The sequence below is a fragment of the Choloepus didactylus genome, chromosome 3, assembly GCF_015220235.1.
Source record: "Choloepus didactylus isolate mChoDid1 chromosome 3, mChoDid1.pri, whole genome shotgun sequence".
NCBI lineage: Eukaryota > Metazoa > Chordata > Mammalia > Pilosa > Megalonychidae > Choloepus > Choloepus didactylus.
Genome location: NC_051309.1, coordinates 72,005,579 through 72,027,969, shown reverse-complemented (window position 1 = coordinate 72,027,969; position 22,391 = coordinate 72,005,579). Strand labels below are relative to the sequence as shown.

The following is a 22,391-nucleotide window of genomic DNA, read 5'->3' as shown; positions in this document are numbered from 1 at the left end:
TATATATATATATATATATTCACATTATCAGAATTCATTAAAAGTGTAATTGAAAGATACATTCACTGTGGTAGAATCTATTGTGAATATTTTTTTCTGGAATTAAATAGTTAATCTATTGTATGATTTCTTTTTTATTAATGCTATATTACTCATAAGTCTGATTTTTTTAAATCAAGTCTCTGATCTATCAATACGTGATAGTGTGTTTGTACACCTTTAAGAGTGGAGAAGAAACAGCATTATTGTTTGTTTTGTTTTTCCCATGAGATAGTCATTGTTATGCTGGGCAGATGATATGTTTTACTTACAGTACACTTCCTCTTTCTTTCATCATCTTGACAGGTGTGTAAAGTCTTATAGATTTCAAAGGGCTAAGCCATTGTTTTTAAGTTCTCCTAGTTTCCTAGGAGAGGTTCAAGGCAGTATTCAGTGATTATCTTCTCAGAGAGAGATTACACTGCAGAGCCTGGAGGGATTTGGAAATATGGATGATTCTATAACTGCATTTGAGGAGATCTTGGCAAATCTTGGGGTTGAATTTGGATGCCTGAATGACGAATGTCTAAAAGAAAGAGGAACACCAGAAATGGAAACAAAAACTTCAAAACCAAATTTTACCAACTTCAGATTTTTTTCTTAGGGTTAGCCTTATATAGTGGAATGGGATAAATTTCAAAAGAAAGCTATGCTTTGGGTTCTTGTCAAGACAGTATTTAGAAGTTTGTTTCCAGGAACTTTTTATGGCAAGATATTATTGCTATTCTGTATCCAATCCCAGAAATTCTTTAGGTGGATTTTCAGAAAAAAAATTTAGCATAGATTGCCAGAAATATTGGCTAAGAGCTGAGTGATATTTTTCTGCTCAGGAACTCTTTGTCATTTTTAAGCAGCTGTTTAAACTATTCCATATTTTGTAAGCTCTTTAGGTTATGACTTAAAGATGGCTACAACTCAGAGAAGCCTCTGAACTTGTGACAAGAGATAATCAAAATGGGGGATAGGAAATAAGAATTGTAAAATTCTATGAAGTACAATTGAAAATTAGGAAGTTATTTCAGTTTTCTGCTTTCAAATCAAAGTGTTTGGATGAATTCTAAGGCATCATATTTAATCAAATTTTAATGGATTTTGATTCTTTGCTCTTCTTATAAGAATACCAATTCTTAAATTATAGCAGAAAACAAAATGAAAATTTTTGTCCCATTCGGAGCCAAAGATTTAAAAATAAAACTAGTAAAAACAATAAAGGTACAAATATATCCCGAATTAAGAGGATAGAAAGAAAACTAATTAGTAAGAGGTCAAGGGAAATAGAAAAGTTAAGAAAGGGTGTGGAGTAAAGATTAGAGAACAAAGCAGTGAGCAAAATAGTTTTGGTGGAACTGAATCCTTATGTGATGAGGTAAGTGCTGACTAATCAATGAATGATGGACAATATTTTAAATTTGACAGTTAAGAAACAAATACTGATGACTTAAAGTCTTTTGGGAGATGATATCAAGCATTCATCCTGATATGAAATTCAGGAAAGGTATGAAAAAGTGGAGATAAATTAGTTATAGACAAATGTTTGCCTCAGAGAAACATTAATTTTATATAATATTTTATAAGCAATCACTATGATATACTGATCCAGTTTCACATCTTTGATTCTGCCACTTTTGGATAACTCCTAAATTTGTATGTCTGTGTTTCTTCAGTTAGTCAGCAGTCTGACATCTCCAATTGTGTACTGGAAACTTAAATGTCCCTCAAACTCAAGATATAAAAAATTTACCATTTTTTTTCCCCAAGTTACCTCTTCAAGGCTTTGTTTTTCTCTCCCCTACTTTTCAGAATAAAATTTTGTGTCATTTTAAATACATCCCTGTCCTTTATTAATATAGCCATTTAATCTTCAAGTTCTGTCTAATATACAACTCCTGTAAAATTTCTCAAACTTGTTACTTCTTTCCATCCTCACTACCACAACCTAGGATCCCATCATTCCACCTCCGTGTATTACAACAGCCCCATTCTTCATTGGTTCTCCCTCTCATTTTCTCCCACCTTTAAGCTATCGTTATGCATACTTCCTGAATATTAATCTCTGTAGGCATTACATGTCCTTCTTGTGTTAATCATTTCCACAGGAAAAAATCAAAACTCTTTTGACTAGCACAGAAGGTTTCCCATAATCTGGATCCCCCTGATCTAGCTACCGTCAACGAGGTAGTTGTCCATAAGTCTCCTAGTCTTCATTCATTTACTCTTGTGACAAATATTGTCTATAATGTGCTAGTCCATGCTATGCCCTGGGTATAAAAAACAAATAATGATGCACCCTCAGAGCACAACATGCTCATATCTAGGGGTGAAACGATTGGCATGTAAAAATCAAAAAATATTCTGCATGTATGACCGTAATAGGGTGGGCCAATGCAAAACTTCAATGAAGAGGAGATGGCAGAGATGAGTTATGAATTTGAGTGGAAGTTCGCTGCATGTACTTGAGGTAGACATTTTAGGCAGAAGGAATAGAGCACACAGGACTTGGAAGTGTGAAAATGTCTGGTGTGTCCATGGAACTCTGAATAGTTTGAAATGGCTGAAACATAGGCTACATGTTGGAGAATGAAGAAATGAGATGGTGGAAGTGTTGGACTTAGAGGACACAGACTATTTATAGAGACATGAGGAAAAGGTAGATTGTAGGGCATAGATGAAGAGAAATTCATACATGTGGTGGTTGGGTTGTGAATATTCTTTTGTTATGTCCTCAGTTTTCTCAGTGCAATTGAAAGTAAGGATGTCAGCTAAGAGTGAGAATGGAACAGATAGATCTTGAAGTTTAAGGAGAAAGGAGAAGTCTGAAGCAGTTTACAAGGAAACTGAGAAAACCTCAGTAGATGATGAATTTTAAAAAGTGATATTGTTCTGAAACCATCATCCCAGTTTATTTTTATCTATGATCCAATACATTAAATGTGCTGCTCCAAGATGCTACTTCTAACCTGAAAGATCTGACAATGCCCTTTGGCTAGATAAAAATTTTTGACAACTTTCTCATGTATATAGCAATAGGTTAGTGACAACTTGCATCACTAGAAGTGTTAAAGTGCAAGTTCTCAGCCCTTCCAAGAATTCCAGTTCACTAGATTTGAGGTAGAATCCTGCTACTGCATATTTATTAAGTGCCCCAGGTGATTATCATTAAGGTCAGCCTCCAATCACACTTAGCAGAGCCCCCAAATATAAGATGAAATCTCAACTTCTTTGTTTGGTGTCAAAGTTCCTTCTTGAACTTGTCGCTGCCTCTCTGTCCAACTTCATTTTTGGCCAACCTATGACCCACAGTTTGCTGCAACAAATGGAATTGCTGGTCATTCTCCAACTTCTGCATGTTATACCCTTATTCCCAAAATGTCTTCTTCATGTCTCTTTGCGAAGTTCCCACAAATCCTTATCTCAATTTGGGCTGAGGTTCTCAATACATGTTCATTCCCTAAAAGAAGTACAATGCAAATAAACTAACATATTGCAGGTTGGTCATGGCTTGCCTTTTCTACAAAAGATCTTATGAACCACAATTATAAACAAGCTAGTAAGCTAGATGACACTGTTCTGACCCAAGATATTTTGTGTGTACTTTGTATATAATATAGGATCATGATCATACTGTTAAAGGTTATCATAAGTTTGGGCATAAAGAACTTCCAAGCCATTTCCATTTCTTGCCTCCTCAACTTGCAAGGTGTTAACTTATTAATTATGGCTCTATACCTACTCATTGATTATGGGAAGCAACTGGATGCCAGGTATAGATAACTTGGCCCTAACCATCATACTCCTGAAAATAAATTCATACACAGATCCAGAGAGGTTCAACAATAAGCTTTAAGGGATGTTCTCTTGTTTTTTCTTCAACTGTCTCTTGTTTCTACTATGCCTAAACTGTGGAGCTTCTAGGAGTGAACAAGAAGAAAGAAATACAGATTTGAAATATCTGTGATTTTTCTGACATATCCTTCATTTTCATATCCTTTACTTGCAGACCTGTTACAGCTGCCCGTACATCTTTGCCAATGTGGATGATTGCCCTCATTGTTTTTGGAGTGTTGGCAATCCTGGGAGTAACTATTGGCCTCCTGGTCCATTTTCTGGCAGTAGGTGGGTAAATAAAATATTTTTATTTATTTCAACTTGTTATAAAATTTATTTCCATTTCTACAAAAGATAAAGAAACAATTGCAGGCATTGAGTTTTCTCCCTTTAAAATGTCATTAATTTATTATAGTCCATTCTCTCCCTCTCTTTTTAAAATCTTTTTGCAAAGTTAATTTTTATTAGAGAAGTTGAAGGTTTACAGAAAAATTGTCCAGAAAATAGAGTTCCTATTTACCACCCCCCCACCAAGTTTTCCATATTATTAATAATTTGCATTGATGTGGTACCTTTGTTAAAACCGATAAAATGACATTATTGTATTTACACTAGTAAGGATAGTCCAAAGTTTACATTAGGGTACACTGTTTCTGTTGTTCAGTCAAATGTGAGTTTTTAATATAATTTTTATTCTAGTATCCTATATACAACATAAAATTTAGCCTTTTAAAAGCATTCCAATATGTAATTTGGTGGTGTTAATTACATTCACAATTTTGTGCCATCCATCACCAAAATCTTCATCACCATAAACAGAAACTGCACCAATTAAGCACTAATTCCCCATTCCCTACCCCTGCCTCAGCCCCTGGAAACTTGTATTTTAGTTTCTAACTCCGTGAATTTGCTTATTGTAATTATCTCATATCAGTGAGATCATACAATATTTGTCCTTTTGAGTCTGGCTTATTTCCCTCAACATGATGTTTTTAAGGTTTATCCATGTTGTCACATGTATCAGAACTCCATTCCTTATTTATGGCTGAATAATATTCCATTGTATGTATATACTACATTTTGATTAGCCATTCATCTTTTGATGGACACTTGGGTTGCTTCTTTCTTTTGTGAATAATGCTACTTGGAACATCAGTGTGCACATAACAGTTTGAATCCCTGCTTTCAGTTCTTTTAGGTATATAACCAGAATTTGGATTGCCCAGTCATATGGCAATTCTAGACTTAACTTTCTGAGGAACTGCCAAACTGTTTTCCACAAGGGCTGCACCATTTTACATTCCCATCAGCAATAAACAAGTGTTCCAATTTCTCTGCATCCTCTCCAACAGTGGATATTCTGGTTTTTTTGTTTGTTTGTTTGTTTGTTTGTTTGTTTTTGATAGTAGCCATTCTACTGGGTGTGAAATTGTATCTCATTGTAGTTTTGATTTGTGTTTCCCTAATGGCTAATGATGTTCAGCATCTTTTCAAGTGCTGTTTGGCAATTTGTATCTCTTCTTTGGAGAAATGTTTATTTAAGCCTTTTGCACATTTTGTAATTGGGATGCTTTGTTGGTGGGTTGTAGGATTTCTTTATGTATTTAGGATATTAAACTTTTATCAAATATGTGGTTTCCAAATATTTTTCTCCCATTCTGTAGGCTGTCTTTTCACTTTCATAATGAAGTTCTTTGATGCACAAAGGTTGTTGATTTTGCTGAAGTCCCCTTTATCTGGTTTTTTATCTTGTTGCTTGTGCTTTGGATATAGAGTCTAAGAAACCATTGCTTAAAACAAGGTCCTGGAAATGCTTCCCTGTTTTCTTCTAGGAGCTTTATACTTTGTTTCAGCACTTTATCTTTTTGAGATTCCCTTTTATATAACATGTAGCTTTTTTTCTTGCAACTTTGGGAATTTTCTTCTTGTTTTTGGCAATTACAGTTTGACTACATGTGTCTGGGCATGGTTCTCTTAGAGTTTATCCTGTCTGTTTATCCTTTTCTCTTAGAGTTTATTCTCTTAGAGTTAGAACTTTTTGAATGTGTATATTCATATTTTTTGTTAAATTTGAGAAGTTTTCTGTCATTATTTCTTTGAGTATTCTTTCTTCCCCTGTTTTCTGGGTCTCCCATAAAGCATATATTGGTATGCTTAATGGTGTTCCACAGGTCCCTTTGGCTCTGTTCACCTTTTTTCACTTAGGCTCCTTGGTATAAATTATTTCAGTTGTTTTACCTTCAGGTTTACTGCTTCTTTTTTTCTGCAAGATTCAGTCTGCTGTTGAATCCTCCTAGGGAATTTTTATTTCAGTTATTGTGATTTTTGCCTCCATTATTTCTATTTGGTTCCCTTTTATAAATTTCTCTCTCTTTAATATTGGAACTCATATTGTTTATTCATCATTTTCTTGATATCCTTTAGTCTTTGTCTATGTTTCCCTTTATCTCATTGATCATATTGAAGATAAATTTAAAAGTATTTGTCTAGTATGCCTAAAGTCTCATCTTATTTATTGATGGTTTCTGAATTTGTATCTTGTTCTTTTGAATGGGTCATCATTTCTGTTTCTTTGTCTTGTAGTCTTTTTTTTGTGCACTGTACATTTTAATATTTTAAAGTTTTAACTCAGATTTAATCCCTGAGCTGTCTCTTCCTTACATTTGTATACAGCTAGTGATATGACAAAGATTTCCTTGAGTGCCAAGAGCTAACAAAGACAAACAAACCAATGCAAAAACACCATTCACCATCTCTGCAAATTGACTCTACATTGGCTGGTGTTCTTGAGTTAGCCCTCCTATTAAGAAGAAAGGCAGGGTCCTCTCCATTTTTTTCTGAGCCTGTGCCATGTCCTGGGCTTGTGCTGGCTCATGGCCTTTAGGAATTCCCTTGTCCCCTATACTCCCTATGAGACAGACTTTCCACTCTCTCCCAGGTTCTCCACTGAATGCCTTTAAACCAGTAAACCCAGGCCTCTTTTACATAATTGTTTCTTCTATTGCTTTAGTTGTCTGGAAATTGCTTCTGCCTGCAAGGGCAAGTTCTGTAGAGGATGAGCCAGAGACTAGTTTCCCAATATAGTGGCATGGACGTATAGGTATCCCAGTACATGAGTAAGGGTTACTTTGCTCCCTCTGGAACAGGGCCAGGTACTTACAATAGGTGCACATGCTACCACCATATCATATTGTAAGGGGGAAAGGGGAGGGGCCAGCAAATATACCATGAGTTTTCCTACCATTTTTAAATCTCAATCTTCTTGATTCAGCACTATCTGCAACTCTTTAACTCTTTTCCAAAATGTTGAGGAAGATGACTAACAGTTTTTGCTAGTTGTTCAAAGATTCTGTGGGGGAATGTCACCCTAGAGTGTCTTATGCTGACATCTTGGTCACCCACGGATCTTGCTTGCTTCTTAGCCACAGTAAGTTTCTCTTAGTTCTTTCAATGGACCAAGCTCTTCTTACCTCCAGGTCTTTGCACTGGCCATTCCTTCCCTCTGGTATATTGCTTTCCCTCACCCTTTGCTGGACAGCTCCTTCTTTTTGAGGTCTCAGTCAAAATGTCTCTTCAGAGAACCACAGATTCTGTAGTTCATTAAAACTGATAATAGTCATTAAAAATTGAAGCCTCATAGAGAAGTTTCAAAAAGAGGAAGGAAAGAAGGAAAGAAAGAAGGAAAAGAAGGAAAGAAATAAAAAAAGAAAAAAAAACAAACATGCCTCCAGATCCCAGAAATAATAAGTTAGTATTTGTCCAACACTATTGAAGGCATCTTTTTGAATATAGATAGGTAAAAGAATTGATACCCATACAGAGATATGAATGGATAGATAAATAATTGATAGAGAGCAAAAAAAAAATGTACTTCTGCTAAGATGGTACTCTATGAGCTATTTTATAATTACAATATTATACTTGTTTTACGTGAAGAAAAAAAATTGAAGAAATTGGACTTCAACTGTTTCTTCATAACAAAGACATCAGTATAAAAATCCCTTAATATAAGGAAAAAAAAAAATACTTGAAAACACGAAGAAAGTTGGAGTCACTTTTCAAATCCATGTGTTTTAACTTTAGACACTATCTAATTTATACCTTGCTATGAAAGACAATAAAAGCACCATACTTGCACTTCTCATTTTTTTAGCAGTTATTCTCTTTTACATTGTGAATGCTTATCACACTTCATTGTGGTTTGTAATGATAATGTTTAGTTTTGAATATATATTTAAATTCCCCATTGATCCTTTTTCCATGGCTTCGTCATGCCTGAGTATTTTTTCCTCAAAGCTATATATACTCATAGTTTAAAGAGCCAAATAGTTAATCATACCTTTTTATGAAAATGCAGCCCTTCCTCCACTACCCCAATTTCTCATTTCCCAGAGGCAGCCATTTAAACTCTTTAAGTTGATTCTTAATATTAGTATTTCCTAATTTTTCAATTATTGGCATTACATATGCACTTTTCTGTTATGGAAGATGAGAATTCCACACTCATTCAGACTTTGACTAAACATCTGTCATCTATAGATTTTCCTTTGGCAGAATTCTAGGGATTACCTTTGCCTCTCTATAGGTTTTATTCCCTTAATGCCAAATTCCATAGCTCTTTTTTTTTTTTCTAATTTTTTCAAATTTTTATTTTAAATATTTATTTTTAATTTTTTTTCTTTTTTTTTTTTAATTCACTAAGTTGTAGTGGAGTATATCTGCCAGGAGCTTTTTGGGAAAGGGTTATGAGAAGTGTATATTTTTGAAAACTTACGTGTCTGAAAATATCTTAACTCTACCCATAGCATTATTAACAGAATAGAATTCTAGTTTGCAAAATATTTCTCTAAGACTTTTAAAGTCAATGCTCTATTGTTTTCTTCTTTTTTAAAATCTTTAAACTTATTATTTTGAAATCAATTCAAACTTAAGTAATAGTTGCAAAAATAATGCAACACCGTATAGAGAACTTCAACGTATCCCGACACCCACAGAAACCCAGATCTACTAATTTTAACATTTTGCCACATTTTCTGTATCCTTATATCTACACATCTTTCTGTTAGTCTATCTCTCTATCTCTCCTTCTTTACCTATTTATCTATCTACTTTCCGAACATTTGAGAGTATACTGGATACATCATACTCCTTGAAATACATTTCCTAAGAACAAAGATATTCACTTATGTAGCCATCTTAAGTGCAGATATCAAGCTCAAGAAAATTAACATTGATATAAGCTTAGAGTCTACATTTCAATTTTTTTCATATGTCCTCATAATGTCCTTTTGAGCCTTTTGCCCTCCATTATTAGATCCTGTCCAGGATTATATATTACATTTAATTGTCATTGTCTCTTCCATTACTCTCTCTGCTGTCTTCTTGCTTTCAAAGTGTCTGTCAAGAAGTCTGATGACATTCTGATTCTAGACTTTTTCAGTGAAAACTCTTCTCCTAATCCTCATCCCCCAACTTTTGAAAACTTGTATTTTTCTCTTTGTCCTCAGCATTTTGAAATTTCATGGTAATGTGACTTAGTCTAAGTCTTATTTTCATACATGCTGGCATTTAGTGAGTTATATCAATCCAAAACTCACATAATTCAGGTTCCAGAAATTTTCTAAGATTATTTTTTTGAATAATTTCTTGTCCTTCCTATTTTTTTTTTATTAGAGGTCTTATTATTTAGATATTGGGCCGGGTGAATGTGTCCTTTAATTTTCTTATGTATCTCTGTTCTACTTCCCACCCCTTGGTCTTGTTAAAATCAACTTTCTTGGTGATTTTCTTGTTTATTTTCCAACCCTTCTACTGAAATTTTTATTCCTGCTATTATGTATTTAATTGTTAAGAGCTATTTCTTATTATCTAAATGTTACTTTATTCTGATATTATTTCTTACAAATTCTTCTTTGAGCACAGTAATATACTTTGTAAAAAATTTGCATAAAGTTTTTTTTTTTCCCTCCAAGCTGATTTTCTCTGGGCTTCAGCATTTTATATTAGATGATTTTCTCAAATATATGTTGATCCTTAAGCATCTACTTATCTTTTCTCTTAGATTAATCAGAATTCCCATATGGGGGAAAAAACCTCCATTGATTTGCATGGATATAATCTTGGCTCTTAGCTTACTGGAGTCAAGCTGGTAAAAAAGTTCTGTATATAAATTTATTTTTATTATTATTGTTATTTTTAAAAATATTACTATTAGCTCTAGTCCATGGTTTCCAATAGGTACATTTTTCCCATATATCCCTCTATTATTAATTCCTTGTAATAGTGTCAGACATTTTTTCTAGTTAATAAAAGAACTTTTTAATATTTCTTATAATTTTACAGTTAATCAGTCACAGTGATCTTTTTTTATAGATTCCTTGTGTTATACATTCCCATGTTTTAACTCCAACTTTCCTTCTGGTGACATACATGACTCTAAACTTCCCCTTTCCACCACATTCACACATCATTCAGCACTGTTAATTTTTCTCACAGTAACATACTACTACATCTCTATCCATTTCTAAATGTTGAAGTTCAACCTAATTAAACATTCTGCCCATATTAAGCAACTACCCTCCATTATTTAGCCTCACTCTATATCTTGGTACCTATGTTCTATATTTATGGGTTTACATATTATAATCAGTTCATATCAGTGAGATCTTACAATATTTGTCCTTTTGTGTCTGACTTATTTCATTCAATGAAATGTCCTCAAGGTTGATTAATGTTGTCCCATGCTTCAGGACTTTATTCTGAATCTTATGTATAGATTATGTATAGATGTATACTGCATCTTATGTATATACCATATTTTGTTTATCCATTCCTTGGTTAATAGACACTTTGGTTGGTTCCATTTTTTGGCAATTGTGAATAATTCCACTATGAACATCAGTATGCAAATGTATGTTTGAGGTCCTGCTTTCAATTCTTGGTATTTACCTAGTAGTGGTATTTACCTAGATCATAGGGCAACTCTATACTTAGCTTTCTGAGGGACTTCCAAACTGTCTTCCACAGCAGCTGTACCATTTTACATTCCCACCAGCAATAAATATGTGTTCCTATTTCATCACATCCTCTCCAACACTTGTAGTTTTCTGTTTTTTCGTTAGTGGTCATTCTAGTAGGTGTGAGATGGTATCTCATGGCTTTGATTTTCAGCTTATAAAGTTTGAATATAGTATAACTGCCCTTAACTGTGTCTCAGTCTCTCTTATCTACAAATCTTAGTATTTGGGGAAGACACTGAAATCTAGCTGTTTCAATGCACCCTTACTTCAGAGATTCTTGGTGCCATTTAGGGTTCTTTTGTTCAAAACAGCATTTATCTTTACTCACCCCACTGCTACCATATTGTTCAGGTATCTTGCATTTGTTAGTTCAATTACCACTCATCCACCAGCTTCTAGCTTCCATAATTTTGTTACATTATCGTTGTACTTGATTTACTTCTTTCAAACCAAAACTCAAAGAAATTTGCTATCATTTTAATGGGCTTTGAGAAAGAAGCATATTTAAATATATTTATTATATCCATCATCTTTAGCTGAATGTTCTTGATTCCTGAGTTCCTTATTTTGCTTAATCTCTAGGTGGACTATGTGTCTCCTTGAAGTCATGCTGTTAAGGTTTTAAGATGTTGGAATTCCTTAGATTTTACATGCATAAGAATGTTTTTCTATGGCTTTTATATTTGCTACACCACTTGGCTAGGCAAAAGATTATTGCTTTACCCTAATTTTAAACCTCAAAAATCTGTTAAGATTTCTCCACTGTCACTTGACATTCAGTGTTGTCAAAGACAACAGCTTGACCTTTTCCCATTTGTTAATGTAAATGAAAACTATTTTATTATTTTTTTCTTCCCTGAATATTAATAGGATATTTTATTGTTTGGATCCACAGAGTCCAGTCTGTCTTTGTGTTACGTTCATCCTGTATCAAATTTTCTTAGACCACAATAAGCTGTTTTAAATTACAGAATTCAAATTCATTCATTCAACTCTTTATATCAGGAACATTTCTACATTTGTTGGATTTCCATTGCATTCTATGTCGCCCATTCCCCCAAGAGTAATTTTATATTTTATTTCTTTTCCATTTTATTTCGTTTGCCTTCAAGGCTGTCCTCCATACCACAATATTTTCAATCTATATCTGTTTTCAAAGTTGCATTCATCTGTGGTAGTCTTATTTTCATTTCAATTTCTTTATGGAATTCTGCAGCCTACTTTTTTGTTCACTGGACTGTTATATATCATTGAGCCCTTTTGTCTACTATATCTTTGAGATTATGGGGATTATGTGTTTTAACTCTTCTATTCCCTTAATAATTCCTCTTGTGATTTTTGTTTATATTCATTCCTTCTTTTGGCTTTTCCCTTCTAAGACCTATACACAAATTCTCTACTAGAGCCTATATAATTGTTGTTTACTCTACTTTGTTTGGACCAGATGTTTTCTAAAGAATATTGTGAGAAGGAGCCCAGGGATGTGTCATAGGCTGAGGAAGTTTGCATATTAAATTTCTGCTTTTTGTCCCAAATACTTTCTTATCAAGTCTGCTATTTTCTTTAACCGTAGGGCACATTTACTTTCACTTTTTAACACTTAGAAAGTTGGGGTGGCTCAGAGAACACCAGCTTAATTCACAGACTCTGAATTATGATATAGTGATTACTGACCTTTTTTTCAATTTTCTTTCTAGAAATAAATTGTAAGTAATCCAGTTGTGGAAATGTTGTAAAATGATTTCCTCTTCCTGAAACCTTAACTATCTTTCTCAATTCATATTGGTATTTTTACTAATAAAGATAGAAGTGTTAATGGTAAGGTGCACAAATGTCTTATAGATGACCCATCCCTAAGAGGTTATTGTCATCTCATCAGGTACCAACAGGTCACAATAACTATATTCACAGAGACCTAAGTATAGTTAGTGAGTTCTCTTAGTGGCCCATTAGGATTGTTGCATGTAATTCAATTAATAATAGGATATTCACGAATTTATTTCCTTCTCCTTAGGGTATAGTTTCTTAGTCTTTAATGTCTTCAACAATTAAGTTATCAGTTTATCCATTGGTTCTGAAAAAACTGCTTAAAACAGTTGTAATAAAAAATCTGTACCTTGCCACTTATTAATTAGCATTGGGGAATGTTCATAGCTGCTTAACTTTGTAGTAGGTAGAAATAATTAGGAATCCAATAAAGAACTGAAGGATGTATTGTGAATATGGAATTATGAACAAGAAAGCTGAATAGTTTCAAGGTCTATTTCTTACTACTAATGGTAAAACTAATAACAAACATGTAAAGCTTGGTTTCTATAGTAAAAGATTCATGGCTCACAGACAACCTAACTGAAATTAACAATACTCATTCACAAATTATATGCCTTTATGAACAGCTCATTTTCAACATTTTATTTTGGCCTTCTTGCTTTCTGTTTCCATAACCTTTCTCACATTTATGGGGACGAGTCACATTTCAGTTGCAATGTCAAACTTCTCTGCATTCATACAGAACTTGCAATGGAACAGTTCACTTTATCATTTAATTATCTTCTTATTGTCACCTAATGTAATGATTTCTTCCATACTGAGCCTATTTCTTCTACAAGATGGTCCTCAAATACAGGGATCATATTGCAAAATAATACTTACAACTATTGAATGCTTATTATATACTAGATTCTGTTACAAAATATGTAGTATATTCCTAAATGCATATCTATCACATATTAGAGATAAATGTAGCAGATAATAAGTAATTTAGTAACTATGAAAATTTAGGAAGGAAGTGTAATGGATTAGGCCTGGGCTTTGGAATAAGATAGATAGGCTTTGGATCCTTGATTCTTCCTACTAGCTGTTTGATATTGGGAAAATTACTCAATCCTTCACTAAGGCTCCATTTCTCTTGCAAAATGGGGATACTTCATGGAGTCTTTATGAAGAATCCACACAATAGACACTTAAAAACTAAAGCTATTCTTATTCATAGTCAGGCAATTAATTACTCTAGGCAGAAGTCCCATTCTTAGAATGTAGTCTTATCTGTCTCCGTCAAAATGTTGCTCTTCTTTCTGACCTTTTATATGTACCTGCTATAGTGTCAATCCTAGAAACACTCTCCATGATGTCCAGGTTGTCTAATCAACAGTGCTAGCAGGATAAAAGTATGGTTTATCAATATCTAATATGAGCAAAATACTTACTAGTTGATATTACTGTGTAGAGCTGTATCTGGATTTGAAGACAATTTCATTTAAATAATTCTTGAATCATTTCTTTACCTCACAGAAAACAGGACCTACTATTATCAAGGTAGCTTTAAAGTACTGAATATCCCATATAATAGCAATTATGGAAGGGAGACATCACCAGAAAATAACTATCTTAGCAAACTTCTTGAGACTAAGGTAAGTTAGAATTTTCCTGTATTTGTTTCATTGTAAATTCCCTGAAATATAAATATGTTATTGGAGTTTGATATTTGACTTTATGTTCTTTTTAAACAGATGGTTGATGCGTTTGAAAGTTCTAGCATTTACAGGCAATATATCAACTCTCAAGTGATCAAACTGTTGTAAGTAGCCAACACTGACTTTCAGAAAAGAGATAAACCTACCACACATAAAATTATACTCCAAGGTACTTGGTAAAAAGAGTCCATATCATTGACACATTACAGTCTTTATTTTATAAATTATTACTAGTCAGCATTATCCCAACTGTTAGCCTAATTGTTCAATATGAATCAATGAGCAAATGGGGGCTATACAGTTGAGCTCATTAGATCTGTTGAGAATGCATTAATCTTTAAATTGCAGTTGATTCATCCCTCTAGTTTCTTAGGATTTTATGTCTGGCTAAACATTACATGATCCCTTAGACCAATATTTGATGCTATAATGTTTTTATTTAGCAGTAGCATTAATATAGACTCTGTTTTCTCCTGTCTTTCTACTTGCAAGTGTTCTAAACACCTCATGAAACTGTCCCTATGATTCTTGTAGACTACAGGAAAGCTTATCTACACAAGACTTTACTGACCAAGGAAAATCTTCTTCTCACCATAACCAGAAGTAAAATAGCTATACTGTGTCCCTTGCATATGGGTGTGGTACAACATGGAATAGCACAGAATTGGAGTTAAATAATCTCAGTCCAGCCTCAGACATTAATAATCCCAGAGATTAGAGTCACTCTTTGAATCTGTTCCCCCAATCTGTAAAATGGTGATAATACTTTCCCTGCATCCTTCATGGGACCATACTTAGGATCAAAGAAGATGATGTGTGTGAAAGCATTTGTAAAAAATAAATACATTTCAAAAGAAGGTTACTAATGTTTTTACCATTAGCAGTGCCACTAGGCTGTGTCTTCCTTTTTTCTCCTGCTCCTGGGACTCCTGTAGTTACAGCGTGGATTAATGTCCCAACCAGCACTGAGAACTTGAGGGTCTGTTATAGTATTGGACAGACATGGGAGACTAACGTTGAAGGGCCTACATGCTTCTCAGAAGCAACTACAACCCCCAGAAGGCTTCTGTTTTGTTTTCTCATGTATGTAACTTCAGAAATCTGTATGTAGCTTGAGCCTAGAGGAAGTGATGAAGAAAGCCCATAGGAAAGAGTTTTTCAGTTTGGTACACATTGCAATAATCAAACTCATGTGAGCTGAGTCTTCCTATGTGTGATTATTGACTTATATGCCAACAGGTTGGGCATCCTTTAGGGAGACCCAAAGCATAATAACAACATTTCAGACCCTAGCCTCAGGGCTGTTTGACAATTCCTACATGCCCACTCCTTTTCCAGTTCCAAATAAATCTGCCCTGCACACCACAATCAGATTAATTTTCCTCAAAAAATAGTTTTGCTGGACAACTTCTCTCTACTGCTACCCTTTGGTTACTGTTAAATACCCTCCTCCATCTGAACTTAATATCCCAGGCACTGGAATCACTGGATAACTAGGAACAGGGAGAGTGCATAATGCCCAGCTTATCATGTTAGTTGCATTGATTCTGAACCACAGTTTCCTAGCTGTGTAGACTTGAGCATGATATATAACTTCTTTAGAGCCTCAATTTTCCTTGGTCTATAAAGAGAAGATAAGGATACCTATGCCACAAGATTTTTGTGGAGACTAAACATGATAATAAGTACGATGATAAATTTCCTGAAACATATAGTCAGTACCCCATAAATTCATAATAATAATAATAAAACACATAATAAATTAACATTTTTAGTGTCCTACTCCTCATTTCTGCTTGAAGAAATTTTCCTCATATTTTAAAGTCCTTAAATTTTCCATGAAAATTCTCAGATCCTTTAAGTACAAAGTGATTTATCCTTCTTTTAAATATCTGCAGATAAGATAATATCTTATCACTTCTGTCTTGTTGATAGTTATTTATTATAGTCATATATATGTGTCTTATCTCACTTAATTGTCTGTATATTCCTTAAGGGTAGGAACCTTATCTTAGTCACCTTTGTACCACCCAATAGCACCTAGTTCAGTCACTTGTCTATAGCAGTTGCTCAATAAATTATTGATGAATGTGTGAATAAATGATCTCTGTCCTCAGATGAAATCTCCACCTTTTTTGCTTGAGATCTTTCTTATATTTCAGATTTGTAGAAATATTTGTCCTCTAAACTTAATAACATAGTTGAATGCATGCTGTCACCAAGTAAATGTAGGCAAATGGATGATCCTATGCATGACCTAAAGTGAAAGAACTGCACAAACCTGTAGAAGATCAGAAGAACCAAGATATGAAACATCAGAAAACAAGAAAGGAAATGCTGTTTTTTAGCAACACATGAAATCTTTATGTTGTTTCCAGTCCTGATAGGAACAGTGTGACAGCACAAATATGGCTGATATTCAAGTCTCCCAGATCAATGAAGGAAGGCACAAGGACAAGCATTGAAAGCATCTTACGTCAAATGCTGAGGAATCACTCAGGATCCTTGACTACAGATCCTAATTCTCTTAGGCTCTTGGGTAAGCTTACATATTAGATGGGAGCAATGTTACTTTCATATCTTTAACCCTAATACATATCAGAAACACCCAACCCAAAGGTGATTCTCAATATTATTTTTAATTGAACAAATCACTGCTTAACATCAGAGTAATTACTTGTGTTCTTTACTTTAAAAAACAAATTGAAATCACAATAATGCCATACCTTGAAGTTGGTTCTGAGAGAAAAATCTGCTTTTCATTCTAAAGCAAATGGTAAGACTTTATGTAGTACTTATAAATCATGTGTGTCTTGCCATTCTTTTCATAATCTTTTCTTCTCAAAAACAGTTTTGGATCTGCTGTGATAAGACAGGTCACTTAGTTTAAATTATTTTTGTATGGTGGCAACAATAAAATTTACTGTTGGGTCCTTTCTTACCTTCTAAGAAAAGCCACTGGCAATTTTCCACTTTAGATGACATAAAATAAAATTCTAATTAAGTAAAAAAGTAGTCTCTCATGAGGAACTATCAAGATGGTATTTCCATATCATACCTGCCTATGTAATAAAAGAACAATCCCTATAAACAAATATTCTCTCATTTCTATTGACACTTTCTCCTGAGATTCTTTTTTCTGGGCCCTCCTGCTTTGTAGGACCTACCATCTTACTCCATTGGCCCCAAGGTCAGTGGATCCATGCTAGATATTAAACTTACTATGGACTTTTTTGTTCTATTTCAGAAATCAAAAAGGTTGATGCTGAAAAGATTATCAACAGCTGTAAGTTTTCATATATATTTAAATTAAACATATGAAATGACCTAAAACACATGATATTAACCAAGATTTTTTATTTTTGGCCAGTTGAAGTTCTGAGTGCTTTACATATAACAACCCATTTAATCCTCACAAAAATCCTAGAAATAGATACTATTACTATCTCATTTTAAGATGGGGAAACTGATATACAAAGAAGTAAAATATTTTGTACAACACCTAGCTCATACACAGTGGGACTAGAATTCAAATCCGGGAAGTGTGATTACAGAGCTCATGGGCTTAACTGTGTCTTCATCGGCCTCCCACAGTTTATCCATTCTCCAAGTGCCGAGGTGTCTTGGAGATCCTATGCTGGATACATAGGTGATCCAGGGGCTACCAGTGATTCCTGTACAGATTATCTTCCATTCCTCTCAGTAAGATTCTGTCAGACAGGATGATAGAAGGATGTCTCGGCTCACTCTCTGTTTTATAATCAAGTAGACATTATCTTCCTTTTCTCAACGGAACAAACTAACTCTTTCTGGCAGGTTGTGGGAGGCGAGCAAGGATGTCAGCTACATATGATCGAATCAAGGGAGGCTCCACTGCTCAGGAGGGAGAATGGCCTTGGCAAGCAAGTCTCAAAAAGAATGGCCAACACTACTGTGGGGCTTCTTTGATCAGTAACAGATACCTTGTGACTGCAGCTCACTGCTTTAAAAAGTAAGTTCACCATCTTGCCTAAGGCTTGGAAAGCCATAGGACCTGGTGCAGTTCCACTTCACACCTGTTATCTCAGCTTAATTATTAATAGCACACCTTTTAATTCTCAAAACTGACCTTGTTTAGAAGACATATTTTATGTAAGCCTATGTAAGGCTTTCCTCCCTCACCAGTAAAAATGGGAAGAGTCATTCATTCTTGGTTCTACATTTTTTTCTCACATGATCATTATTTCTCATCAGTTTGCACTCCAGACATCTCAAGCTACTTTTAGTTGCTAGAATACATCATTCTTTTCCTATCTCCTTCCTTCTGCACATGCTCTGCCAGGAGTGTTCACTTCTGCTTGTGTTAGCAAATATGACTCAGCCTTATAGTTTCATCCAAAACACTGCTTTCCATGTGATATCTCCCATTCCCTTAAGCACACAGATCTAGGTCCTCCTGTTTTATGGTCCCACTAACTTTTTTATTTATAGCCACTTAAGCAATTATTATAACTGCCAGAGTTTATGCTTACCTTATTAGACTTTAAGCTTCTGAAAGGCTTGGGCTATATATTTTCATTTCTATATCCCATTACCTTCCTTACATAGTGTGTGGTGTAAGTGCTCAAATGAGATTTTTAAAAATGAATTTGAAAATCAGACTATATTATTTTTAATGAGTTATAGAGCAAAGAAATATTAATAGCATGCAAAGAGTATGGTAGTTGCAGAACATATTTATATTATTTTGAAAGCAAGATAAAGGACATAATTTTCATTTTTCTAGGACACAAAATCCAAACAACTACACAGTCAGCTTTGGCACTAAAGTAAATCCCCCTTACATGCAACATAATGTTCAAAAAATTATTATTCATGAAGACTACATCCCGGGTGAGCATCATGATGATATTGCAGTTATACTGCTCACAGAGAATGTTTCATTTAAGAATGATGTACATCGAGTTTGTCTTCCTGAAGCCACACAGATTATTCCACCAGGTGAAGGTGTTGTGGTTACAGGATGGGGAGCACTTTCGTATGATGGTAAGTTCAGTGAAAACCTAACATATACCTATATAAGGTACAAAAAAAGCACCAAGAAAGTTTGATGATACCCTCAGGTACAGAGTCAAAGGCATCATTTATACCCAAATGGTCAGAGCAGGGTACTCTCAGGCCATCTCTCAGGGAATGATGCATATGAGGTTATGACTCTGAAAATTGTCTTGATCTGAAGCCTCCCAAGGAGACTGGTCCTACAAGCTCCCTAAACTTGGAGAACCTAATTGAAACAACTCTGGTCCAAAGATGTAAGAATGAAAATAAAGACATGGAAAAGTGGCCTAAGAAAATTGTTTCAAATTGTGCTTTGAATGTTTAGTTTTCATTGGTTTGAGGGAGGGAATTGAGTGAGCTTTTTCATCCTAATAATAGGCAAGAATCAAATAGAGGTCTTATGCACAAAGTAAAGTTCCCATCTGATCTGTTTCAGAGCAACTCTTTTGCTGATACTTTACTTCCTTTAGGTGACTATCCAGTGTTACTTCAAAAAGCACCTGTCAAGATTATTGATACAAACACCTGTAATGCTAAAGAAGCATATAATGGTGCAGTATCGGACACAATGCTATGTGCTGGATATATGGAAGGAAATATTGATGCTTGCCAGGTAAGTCTGGACATTATTTGCAGTTATCCAAATGGTAGATAAATAATTGCTATTATTTGTGAAAATCATCTATGTGGAGACAATTCTATGCTTCAATCAATTTTCACTTTGACAACCCTGCCATCCTGGCACTAAAGTAACTCTCCTCTCCATGCAACTTTTATTTATAAATGTTTAACAAACACTTATACTGTGTTTGCTATGGAGCTCAAGTCCTAAGTCCTTTACAAATATTAATTCATTTAATCCTCATCACAACCTTATAGTGTAGGTACTATTATTAAACTCATTTTATAGATGAGGAAACTGAGTCACAGGAAGGTTAAGTAATTTGCACAAGGTCACACAGCTTGTAAAAGGAAGAGTTGGCCTACAAGCCCAGGCTGTCTAGCATCACAGTCTATTCCCTTCAGGAGTACAGACCTAAGGGATCAGTCTCAGAAATTTTTCATTTACTTCCAGATCATTCCCAGATTCCTATTAACTTCTTACCTCTTTCATGTCTAAGGTTCTGACTACTGTTTTTTTTTTTTTAGGTGTAAGGTCTTGCATTTCATTTATGTCCGCATCATATGTCTTCCAAAAACTTTCTGCTAGAATTATATCCTGTGACTTATCAGTTCAATCCCCTTCTGGTTTAGATAAACACCAAACAGCCCCAGGGATATATATATTCTTGAGGTTAAGGGTGATACGGGGATATATACCTTCCTATGGTCTCAGAAGCATGAATGAATCACAAACTTCACCTGGGCTTTTCATTTAGTGTAAGATAAAGTACTGGAAAGTAAATTCTCATAATAATAAATATTTCTTGTTTTGTTTAGGGTGACTCTGGAGGACCACTAGTTTATCCCAATTCTCGAAATATTTGGTACCTTGTTGGAATAGTAAGCTGGGGAGATGAGTGTGGTAAAATCAATAAACCAGGTGTCTACATGCGAGTGACTGCCTATCGGAACTGGATTGCCTCCAAGACTGGTATCTAAGAGAGAAGCATCTTGTAGTAACCATGATGGTCGTTTTTGTTTGTTACTGCTCAGCCCTATTTCACATGCATTTTAAAGTAGTGTGAACAATGGCTGCTTTGAAAAAACTGGTCTTGAGGGAATAATTATGAACTTAATTTTAAGCATACTCCATAACACAAAACAAGAAATCTCATTTTTAATCCAGAAAGGCCTAAGCAAAGAAATTGCTCCTATCAAAAACAGACTATTGTTTTCTATTTCATGAGCCCACATCACAGCTATCCCACCACAGTTCAAAGCTGTCTATTTATTCAGACTTTCTGTAGTTATGAAAGTGTGTCCTTGTCCACAGCAAGTTAGCAAGCAGCACTGCCAGAGACTGAAACCAATGCTTTCTGAGGATGGCATTTGGAACATGCTCTATACACCTCCATGTTATAACTTTTGCAGAAGAGGTTGTAAGTGAAACCTGGTCAGAATTAAAGCACTAAGTTACAGCCCCTTATTTTTTCTGGAATCTTGATTAACTCTTGCAATCATTGTGAAAGAATTTCACCATTAACAAAACTAGGCAAAGCAACACAATTTAGTCTTAACAGAGACCAGGTATAGTAATTCTTCAGTGTCAGTACAGGTTTCTGTGGAAATTCTTTGTCACATATGTACAAAAAAAGCTGTTGTGACACATGAAAGTGTGTAATGTATTTTGATTAAAATGTTTTCAAAAGCAGACTGTGTTTAATATGACAATTTTTTCTCCTTTTTTGTTTGCTTCCCTAAGTAATTTTTGCAGGTGGCCTTGTTTCTTTCTTTTTTTTTCCTTTTCTCTGCCCCAAAGTAGCTTTATTGTTTCCACTTGGGCCACAGCTTGGGCGAGGGATCCAGGGTGGTTAATAAGCTGCTCCTCAGCTGGAGGGAGAGACTCCTGAAAAGGTCCCAGCCAGGAGGATGCAGCTGAGCTGGAGTGCTGGAGGCTCCCAGTTGAGCTTGAGGATGCCCGTCCAGCTGGGTTAGGGGCCCACCGGCCTGCGGAGTTTGCTCAGGTGGTCACCAGTCTTCTTGATGAGTTCACACTTCCCTCTATCCAGGAAACCACAAAGTTGGAGGCCTGTGTGGGCATAGTTTGCTTGAATTAGGTTGGTCTTCAGGGCCATGGTGGCTTTCTTGGCATCTAGGCTGCCACCTCACTAATCTGAGGGTAGTTTCTGCAAGTCATGGAAGAGGGCTTGGAGGGCTAGGCCACTAGGCTGTTGTTGGTTTTTTTTTTTGTTTTTTTTTTTTTTGATTCGGTTTTATTGAGATATATTGACATACCATACAATCATCCACAGTGTACAATCAGTTGTTCACATACCATCTTATGATTGTGCATTATCACAATTTTTGAACATTTGCATTACTCCAAAAACTATAA

At 34.9% G+C, this 22,391-nt stretch overlaps 1 protein-coding gene across 1 annotated transcript; it reads left to right on the top strand.

The window, feature by feature from the left end:
* The first annotated feature begins 1,400 nt into the window (after nucleotides 1-1,400).
* Nucleotides 1,401-21,696, top strand: LOC119530290 (transmembrane protease serine 11B-like protein). Its single transcript, XM_037831435.1, has 10 exons — nucleotides 1,401-1,405; nucleotides 4,037-4,152; nucleotides 14,175-14,293; nucleotides 14,393-14,460; nucleotides 16,735-16,895; nucleotides 17,604-17,642; nucleotides 18,173-18,347; nucleotides 19,122-19,381; nucleotides 19,864-20,006; nucleotides 20,834-21,696. Exons 1-10 carry the CDS (start codon nucleotides 1,401-1,403, stop codon nucleotides 20,993-20,995), a joined length of 1,248 nt encoding a protein of 415 aa, XP_037687363.1. The 3' UTR covers nucleotides 20,996-21,696.
* The last annotated feature ends 695 nt before the right edge of the window (nucleotides 21,697-22,391 follow it).